General features: G+C 29.5%; 1 protein-coding gene across 1 annotated transcript; it reads right to left on the reverse strand.

The window, feature by feature from the left end:
• Nucleotides 1-9,931: 9,931 nt before the first annotated feature.
• Nucleotides 9,932-11,183, reverse strand: LOC100527674 (uncharacterized). Its single transcript, NM_001248864.2, is given in 2 exon segments — nt 9,932-10,381; nt 10,914-11,183. Coding segments are annotated over 2 exon segments (384 nt in total). The 5' UTR covers nt 11,136-11,183; the 3' UTR covers nt 9,932-10,219.

An 11,183-nucleotide genomic window follows, 5' to 3' on the forward strand; every position in this document is an offset into this window, starting at 1 on the left:
ACTTTAATAAAAGGAAAGTATCTTGTAAAAACACTGCGCTTTATGTAATTTCCAAATTTCATTAAGTTTGTACTGTCACTTCATTTTATACTGGTATTTATTTGGGTAAGCTACTCTCACCTTTTTAATAATATTCCGCCGAACATATACGATGGAACGCAGCTTAAGTTCTCAATGGTCCTGCTTTTCTGATGATTGAGAGCGCACCGTTGATTTATTCTTCTTGTATGGAATGGATTTGTTGAAATTAAGAGCTACATGCCAAAACATTATTTTAAGAGCTACTAGTTAATCTGTGTTAAAATTGTTAGCGCTTCATTATCATATGTGCTTCCAAAATTATTAAAATTTAAATTTATAAGAAACCGAATACTACCATGCATGTTGTATCATTCTGTGTGTTAAAAAAATTGTAAAATTGGAACGCTTCATAATCATATGTGCTTCATCCCTTCAAAAAAAATTACACGTGCTTCCAAAAATATTAAAATATAAATTTTATAAGAAACAAAATACTACCATGTGCGTCGTATCATTCTGCTCATCTGCTGCAAAGTAGTATTATTATTTTCATTGGAAACGAAACGAAATTAGTCCATTTAAACTAGAGGTAAAAACATTGTCTTCTGATGATTTGGATTTAAGTTTTACGTTCGAAACAAGGACACGAGGTAAAAATCTTTATCATTCGATTTTTAGTTTGTTGACATCTGATATCAGAAAACAAGTAGGCCACTTGTCCACATAGCAGTTTATATTGTTATTTAATAATAAACAATCATATATAATAAATTTATTAACTTTTTATAACAATTAGTTTAAATATTGTATCAAAAGATGGTTTTTAATTGATTGACATCATAAATTTTTTTATACAAAATGTTTAATTGTTAAATTATTAATTAAAGTTGCAATCAATCGTAATTTGAAATTTGTCTAATCAATGTAAAATTTTTTATATTATTAATTAATAAGAAATTACATTAAATTATAAATTTTTAAAATAATTATTATAAAAATAACAAATTCATTACACATGTTAATGCATAAAATATTAAAACAATTATTATGCATTCATAATTTAAAATAATTTTATACTATCATTAATCACAAATTATCATCATAAGTTTATTAACTTTTATAACAATTACATTATTAATCATATCAATGATAAATTGTGATTGGGTAGTTGTATAAAATTAATCTATATTTTAAGTGCACATGATTATTAAATTTTAAAATATTTAATCATCATTTTATTGACTTGCGCAAAAATATATTGCAAGTTTTAATTTAAGTGCCTTGTTAGTCAAAGAAGATTAAATATACTTTATAAAAAAATTATAAAGTGTTGTTGGTGAATATTGTAAGAATACTAATTAAGGTATAGATAACTAGTTCTTTAATTAAAAACACAGTAAAAAAGTATGTAAATAGTATTAAATATTGTACTTTTTATGAAAGTTTTTATTTTTATTTTTTAAATGATCCTTTTGATATTTTACTTAGTTTATCATTTTATAATATATTATATTATTCTCTCTGCATATTAAATCAATAAAGTGTTAGATATTTTTATATTTTTAAACAATAAGTATTTTTATTTTTATTTAACAATGGAATGTCCTTAAAATACTTATTACGAGGAGTCTTGAAAAATATAGGCATTAAAGTCGTCTAACAAGACACTTAAATTAAGATTTGGAGGGATTGAGGTGGTTGAAAGATATGCTAGCTTCTTAAATTGTAGAATTTTGTCGACTCTTTTATTTACTTGGGGATCTCCATTGGAACAAATTCAAGAAGGATGTAGACTTGGAAGCCTATTATCACAAAATTTAAGAAGAAACTTGCATCGTGGAAGCGCAAACATTTACCCTTTGCCGGCCAAATTTGCTTGATTAACTTAGTACTTACATCTTTACCACTTTTTTTCTTATCCTTTTTTAAAATTCCCGAGGGGGTTTCTAAGATTTTGAGGGGGTTACAAAGGAAGTTCTTTTGGGGTGGGTTGGAGGGGAGGGAGAAAATATCTTGGGTAGGATGGAGAAAAAATTGTGCACCTAAATCACATGGTGGGTTGGAGGTCAAGGACATTTCTTTGTTTAATTGTGCACTTATGACAAAGTGGAGATATAATTTATTCCAAGATAGGGGGACTTTGTGGGTGAGAGTGTTGGAGTCAAAATATTTGGGATGGCGTGGGTTGAGAGAATGTGAGAATAAATTCTTTTGAGTCTATTTGGTGGAGGGATCTAGAGCTTATTTGTGGAGGTGTGAGTGATGGATGGTTTGAGAGCTTGAGGGAGTGGAAAATTGGGGATGGAAGCAACACTAAATTTTGGGAGGATAGTTGGTTGGAAGTTGATTGCCTACAAAATACCTTTGCTAGTTGTTAATCAATTTCGAACCAAAAGGCAAAGTAGTCAAGAATATGGGTCATTGGGATCAAGATAGATGGTGTTGGGACTTTGTTTGGAGGAGAGAGTGGTTTGAGTGGGAACGTAGTTCGGTGGATGAGTTTCACAAAATGGTCGAAGATGCAAATTTAATTAACCAAGGTGATGATTGTTGGTTGTGGGTGAAAGATGTATTCTCGGTTAGATCCGCTTATGCGGCTCTATATAATTTTGCATATTGAAAGAAGTGAGGTGAATATTTTTAAAGGCCGTTGGAAACTAAATATTCCTAGCAAGGTGGCTTTTCTTATTTGGCAGTTATTCTATGATAGGATATCCTCCAAGATCAACCTTGTTAGGAGAGGTGTGCAACTTGACGATGGAGGCATTACTTGTCCATTATGCCAGGAGGAGGAGGAGGAAACATCACATATATTGGTCACTTGTAATTTTTCTCATCAAATTTAGAAGAGATGGTATAAACTCTTTGGGGCTAGCATGGCACTGCCAAGATCTAGTACATAACATGTTTTCCAAAGTTCTCTTGGGTTGAAGGGTCATTGGTGGGATATTGCATGGAGTGCAATTGTATGGTGTATTTGGAACCAAAGAAATGCTGTCATTTTTAAGGCAAACGTTGTGACCATGATCAGGTATGGCACAATATTTTGTTTGTGATGTGGACGCGGTTGAAGGCATATAAAAATGAATTTGATTTTTCCTTCCAACAATGGCAAACAAATCCAGTGGTATGCTTGGTAGGATCAAATTAATTGTATTTGTCAGGGGGGTGTGGTTCATCTTTATAGATTTCGTATCGATCTTTAATTATGCAGTGATTTTGTTATATAATTTTAGATTTTATATCTATGTTGTAATATTTATAATATTTAGAATGCTTGTCACTAGCTAGATGCACTTATGGACACTCTAAAAAAAGCTATATTTGCTAGGTTTCGACTAAGCACGGTTTGTTTTCAGGGTGCTTTGGGTCATAAGATTATGTAAGTTCTGTGAGTGGGGTATTTGCTACTCTCCTAGTAATTTTTACACAACTTGTGCTATCAATGAAAGTCTTATTGCTGATTAAAAAAATTGTATAAAATATTTAAATTTATGTGGCATTATAAAAAGCACACAATTAAGATATATTTAGAATGCTATCTTGCTTAGCCAAATTTATTAACTTTAGTACTAAAGTAAAATTTGTATAAAATATTTAAATTTATGTGGCATTATAAAAAGCACATAATTAAGATATATTTAGAATGCTCTCTTGCTTAGCCAAATGTTTCTAAAGCAACAATTTCAATCACCCCACTTATTACCCTAACAAAGGTGACAAGATTCTCCCTCTTAATCCACCTATTCCGTATCATACACAATAGGTACAATAGGCTAAGTTAACACCACATATACTCACACACAACCACATGCATGGCCACTATAAGAATCCCATTTATTCTCTTGCGCATGTTGTGGGTCATAGTCACAAGGTCCTTCAATTGCCACATAAGGGCAAATAAGGAAACAAAGAATAAAATATTTTAATTGTACATTCCCTTGATGGCTGTAACTGTTGTCCTCTTCAATGTGACCTAGCAGTCTAGTACACGACACAGTAAACCTGAAAACGATCCAGGAGGCCACGAGATTAAAAATCAATGCATTGTGGTCCAACATAATTTTATCCAAAATAGGGAACATAAATAAAAGACAATTTTTTTAGTACATTTATTAAGTTTTTATTGAGTCAGAAAAAGTTACTAATATAGAAAAAGAAAAATATTAGTAATCACTTGTAACACATTTTTGTTAATCACTAGAATTTATTAGATGCCACAAAATTCTGGAAGTCTTATTTCTTATTTAATTTGATGAACTTTTTTTTTACTGATCAATTTGATCAACTTATCATGTATTGATTCTAATAAATTTTAGTTAATAAAAAATATTAGAAATAATGTGTTAGAAATTTGAAATATGTACATATTATATAAGTTATTAAAAACTACATATTATTTTAAATAATATAATATACTCTTTTAAACATATTTTATATTATTATTAATTGAAATTTATTAAAAATTATAAAATTTTGTATGCCTCGTACTCTAGAGTCATCTAATAAGTCTCAACAAATATTTTTTTAGTTTTAATAAATTTTAATAAATATATTGAGAGCAACTCAAACAGGATTACTTAAACCAAGGAATTATTACTTTATTTTACGTTAGAATTTATCTAGCAAGTATACTAATGATTTTTTCATATATATTACAAACATTCCTTTTAAAAAAATATTATTTATTTATTAATAAATGTTAATTATTAATTTGTTAGTTTTTATTAATAAGAAGGATGAAATTGTTGACTTTTTCCTTCTTCCTTTAAAAAAATATGTTATCAACACTCTTTAAAAAAAACAACTATAATACATGAATAATTAAACCATATATTAAACACTCATTTACCACTTATTATATTTATGTTCCTCAATCGTTTATCTCTTTCATTTACTAGATGTCTACTAAAATATTGGTGTCCAACACAGATCGTTCAAAAAGAAAAGGGAGTTGCGTAGGATTTTGAAATTTGAATGCAAGATACATACAGAGAGCGTTAAAATGTGTTGAGGGCGATAGAGAAAAACAGGGCAAAGCAGAATGCCGTTTTGGGGGATAAGAAAGCTCTTTTTTAATTTAGGATTGTAGGCTTTAGAGTGCGATTGTTAACCTCTTCACTCTTCACTAGAGATTGTGCTCCACATTTTGATTTGCACCACCCAATCACGGGAGGGGAAAATGAATTAATCTTCGACTATAAATTAGGAAACATGCCCAATGTACACAAAGAAATTTTATAAAATACTTCAATCCTTAAAGTTTATTAAAAGGCAAGTAAATGTTGTTGTTCATACCTTAACAAGGATGACAACGAGTCATGCAAGTCTGACATTTTTTTATTAGATTCCTTATTGTATTTACAGTTACATCATTAATGAAATGAGTTGAGTTTGCTACTGTAGAAAAAATACTAGACACTAGTATAACTAATTCACACTTAATAAAAAAAATTGATTAATTTTGTCTTTAATTACGACAAATTTTCAAAATTAACCTCGAAGTCATTGGATATAACTATATCACTTTTTCCATTTAAATAATTATTGTATATAAGGAGAGAGTAATAATAGTGGAGATTTAATTTTGAAAATTAAACTCTTTATTTTTTTCAATTCCCATAAGAAAGAGAAAGAGATAATTAATAACATTTATTATTTATAGACTAAAATAATAAGGGAATTTTGGTTAACAAATAATTAATGCAAGAAAAAATTATAAAATAATGTTATAAAAAAGAACTGTGTTTTAAACAATGTCTTATACTATTTAGGAACAGAGGAAACAATTTAAAATTATTTCAATATTTTTTAAAATTTTATATGATTAATCTTAGTTATTTAGCATGCAAAATTCAATTTTGCTTCACAAAATCAAACATTTAATGGATTATATCAAGGACTTGAAATTTTGTCCAATACTAAGTGTTATTTTAAGTTTTTCAAACATATTAAGAAAAGCTAATAAGTAAATAAGAGAAACTAAATTTATTATTAATATTACATTAAAAAACTAAAAAAAATAATTAATATTGCTTTAAAACGTTAAAATAACACTTATTTTATGACTTAATTTTTTTTCTTAAGCAATACTCTTTTTTTGTGAAGAATTCTAAGGCAATACTTATTATGCGGCAGAAATAAATGATACTATTGTGTAATCAACTATTCACACTTAATAATAATTGCTTTATTTATTTTAAAGTATTAAACGGCGAATAATTGCATTAAAGATGTTGTTAAATATTATTATTCAATTAATATCAATTTATTAGTAGTTTTTTTATGTAAAAAAACTCTTCTAACACAAATGAAGCACGCCCTTCAACTAACACACATATCTATAACACATAGATAAGCCCCTATCAATTATAAACATGTTTATGTGAATACTTGTTGAGATTTGGCCAAAAGCCCGGAAACCATCTACTGGTATTGGAGTTGTCGTAGAAAATTTAGCAGATCAAGTCTCCATGCTTATAGGGATGTGTAAAAAAATTTAATCTTTGCCTTGCACCAAGACCAAGCCATGTACTTTGTTTCATCCAACACCCCATCATAGACACCTTGAGCTGCATTGAACTTGATGTTGTTTCTCCTCTTCCAATTTGTCCACAGCAAACATGGCATGCTTGTATGCAGATGACATTTTTATGTAAGTGACTTAAGGAGATATTTTCCATTTTTATAAATTATCACCAAGATTTTTTCTTCTTTATTACAGAGTTTTCTATATGAAAAAAATGTTGACAAATATTTGACTATGGAAATAAAAATCTAATATTATACCAGTGAACTGCAGAACATGTAAATCAACTAATATAAAATTGTTTAAATTTAATTAGTAATTTCAAATTTAAGTAGAGCAACTGTCAACGTCCAATGGAAAAATATAAGCATCTAATTATGTTGACACCCTTATAAGAATCCAAAATAGATCACCCCAAATATCATTAAGCAAAATAAATAAAATGGGGGACTAGACCAAGACTGGTTTAGGAGATTACAAAAACATATAATTAGGAAAACATTTATATTACAGAGGAATGCGTCCTTAGCAAAAAGAGGGACAGAATCCCACCAAGTAAATCTAGCCTAGGAAGAGGCTCCATGAATAGCTAAAGCATCGGCACAAGAATTTCCTACTGTGAATATGTGAGAGGAAAACAAAACTATATGGTTCTGTTTACAAAAGAATAAGCAATTTTCTCAATCCCCGCGGATGGATCAAGGTCCAAGGAACAACGGACGGGTTTCTCAGTGCTTGAATCACCAACATATAGTCAGACTCTGACCAGATTTTCTTTCAATTCTTGTTGAAGGCAATTTCAAGAGCTTAGAGAGGATCGAATCCAATGTAGGAGGCGAAACACACCAACAAAGCACCCAAATGAGCCCAAGTGATCACACTTAAAATACCTCCCAAGTTCTGATTTATCTGTATATGATCAGAGAGGGATAAGGTTGACCTAATAATAAAAAATGATAATTACGAATTTAAATCCACTCGTTAATAAAAACTAATAAATTAATCATGAATATTTGTGGATTTAAAAACAACAATTATATTAAAAAAAATCTGGCTCCTTCATAGCTCAAACATGATTTTCTCGTACAATATATATTACAATAAAAAGTATTATACTAAGTTATTAATTACTGAGATCCAAAAAAATACAAAAAATTAAAGCAATTAAAAATTTAATAAATATTGTTAAATTTTCTTACGAAAGGTGTCTTTAAAACCCTGGATCCGTAGAAGAAAGAATCATTAGCAGATGCTACATTTGCTGTTAAACCAATGCATACACAGCATCATGGACATTGGGAAGGGTGGTTGTTCCGCATGTTAATTATGATATGATATTTGGTGAAGGCCGTTGGATCCTAAACATCGTCACCATATCGTGCTCGTTTTAAGGTAACGCCACTCACACGCCTATGATGACGAGTGTGCTTCTTTCTTTCCCTGGTCGATCAACCTCAACTTCGGTCTATATTACACATAATTATGTTCACGCAATTGTTAAACATATTTCTCATTTTCTTTTTTTTTAAAAAAATTAAATTTATTTAAATATCTTCGTCCTTTACCTTCCTTTTTTCCCTCAAACCTCTTTCATTATTTCATATCTCACTTCAAAACAGAACAATGACTATTAACTGATAAGAAAAGAAAAAAAATAGGTCCAGAAAACATGAAACAAAGAGCATGTTTTGCTAAACACTTTTCAGTTTTTTTTATTGTAAAAAGAATATTTCTTAAACAATTTTATCCTATTCAAATTAACAATTAATTTCTCGCTTAAAATCTATAAAAGTTCGGAAAATTATTCTTAAAAACTAAAAAGCAGAAACAACTCCTACATGTTTTCAAATTTACATTTCAGATTTCCTCTATACAATCTCTCTTAAAATCATCTTGACTGGAGGTAATGCACTTGACTGGAAAGAGTTTTTTTTTTTTTTTCTGAGTTAGTTCGAGAGAGTTTTTTAGTTTTATTCAACCAAACATTTTTTTATATCAGTTTAGAAAACTAAAAATTCTTTTTAAAAGAGAAACAAGTAGGACCTAAATTGAGAGCATTTTGATCTTTGATTAGGGGAGGGGAGGTAAAAAGTCGGGATATGTAAGTAAATTTAATAATTAAAAATAGAAAAAATGAGGTAAATTTGATAATCATGGAAAGTATTTCTTTTCTCCCGTATTTATTTACATAATAATAATAATAATAATAATAATAATAATAATAATAATAATAATAATAATAATAATAATAATAATAATAATTAGGTGTAAATAACAATGTTCTTCTACTTAAATTTTATTTGGATATCGGGCCTTCAGCTTTCAAAATAGACATGGACCTAAATATAATAAGTGAACCGAATAGCATTTACAACCGATAGGATGGGAATTTCTTTGCGCACCCAGAAAATTGCTTGTGCACCCAGCGCTTTTTCCATTTTTCCAAAATTAACCTTGGCAAATTTACGGATCTTTGTTTTTATTTTTTTTTTAAATGTGTTTTAAGAATTAATGGCCCATATGCAGGATTTGAATCTGTGACTTTTTAGGTTATTGACATAATATTCTAACCAACTAAGCTAATAGGTTGTTATAAAATAATTAATGTTGTTATATATAACACCAAAATTTATAATGTATATTTAATACAAATGTAAATTTACATAATAAATTTTGTGACAATGGATTGCGAATCCATAATGGGTCCATACAGATTATGGATCCGTAAATTTGCCAGGGGTAATTTTGGAAAAACAGAAAAAGTGCTGAGTGCACAAGCAGTCTTTTGGATGCGCAAAGCAATTCCCCATACGATACTTCGATTCCTGCCATTTGCAAATTTAAGATACGTAAATCGTGGGTTTCGATAATGGACCAATATCGCGGACACCAAGCCCACATTCCCAATAATCAGAATATGTTAATTAAATATACAAAATAGTTAAATAAGAAGTGAACTTTAGTTATAACCTTTGGAGTTTAAATTTTAGATTAAAGTATCATTTCAATTAGAAATTTACTTAACCACCCATTCAGACTCAAGATTAGTTTATACCAAAAAAAAAGACTCAAGATTAGAGTCATACTTCGATGAATAAAGGCGACAACTGAAAAAGAAAACATGTAGTGATTATTACTAACTTGTTATTATGCACTGCACCAAAAAGAAAACTTGTTATTATGCACAATAATAATGATGTCTTGCAACTCCTTTTGTCTGTCTCTAACATTACTTTCGCCGTATTGTATTTTTTCTTTTCTCTGTCTGTCTCATTTTTTCCCCGAAAAATGGTATTCCGAAATGCAGCAAGCTTTATTTTAGCATACAGTGATCCGAATCCAATTGAGCGAATTCAAACTTAAGGGAAAAAAAAACACCACTATGTTGTACATATTAGTGGTGTCTGCAGGAACATAAAAAATGAAAGTTATCAAGAGATGATGCACAGCTTTAATTAATTTCCCAATCACTAGCACTTCAACCCCGCGAGGTTTTTGTTGATCATCTCTCTCAGGACAAAGCTATCCACAGATGTTTGAGTTTGTACGTTGTATATATGGATGAAATTTCTTTCAATTCAGGGACTTGAGAATTGAGATGGGTTTGCTAATTGCAACTTGGTACGTATTTTTAATTAAGGCTTTAATTAGTTTGTAACTTTGTACCCCTTAAGCTCCGCCGCAAAAATCATTTGGTGCTGTCTTCTGCACATGGATTGTGATCATTTCATTTGTTGGAGGCTGACATGGGCATGCTAGTGCTATGAATTTTGGAACCTCATCTCCTGGCATCAGCACTGGCAAGCTCTCACCTCGGTTATGCTGCATCATCTGAACACCAAAAACAAATCTCATTAATCGTTTCCTTTTTTTAAGGATAAAACATCAATTTTTTTTATCATCATATTAATATAAAATATTAATTAATTTTATTAAAGATTAATATCTGAATTTAACATTTTACTTAAAGAAAAATGACTTTAATTTCACCTTATATTTTTTTTAAAAAAAAATTTAGTCTTTAACGAGAAACTAAAAATATATTATTTTTAATTTTTTTTATTGATTATGATATTTATGAAGTTATTCTCACTGAAAATAATGATAAATATTTTTCATATTCAAAAAATCAATCAGGATTTGAATCACTTAAAGAATACAATTTAATTGTGTCATCACTTTTAATTAAGTGGAACTAATTAACATTTTATGGTTTTTTTATAAAGACTAGAATTAATATTTTGATTTTCTTGGACAAAAAACATGTTATACCTAAATAATAACAATAATGCGATGATACATTAGAATTAGAAGCAAATGATGTTTTTTTTGTGACTGTGTGAGCAAGAGAAGTGGTTGTTACCAAGACAGGAAAGCCTGGCTTGTGAGGAGGGGGAGTGAAGTCTGCTTGTGTCTGAGGCTGAGTATCGACGATAACCATACAAAATGGAAACAAAGGTTGGAGTTTTTCCCAGTGCAAGCAGCAACAAAAGAAGCAACAAAAGAACAATAACAAGGCAACAAGAAGAGCTAAGCCAAGAGGAAATGCAATAGATACTCTACTTGATGTGTCCTCAATCTCCATTTTTCTTGTCTGCTGTTAGTAGTGCTGTTTTACCCCTCATTTCCTTTC

Source organism: Glycine max, chromosome 6 (assembly GCF_000004515.6).
Source record: "Glycine max cultivar Williams 82 chromosome 6, Glycine_max_v4.0, whole genome shotgun sequence".
NCBI lineage: Eukaryota > Viridiplantae > Streptophyta > Magnoliopsida > Fabales > Fabaceae > Glycine > Glycine max.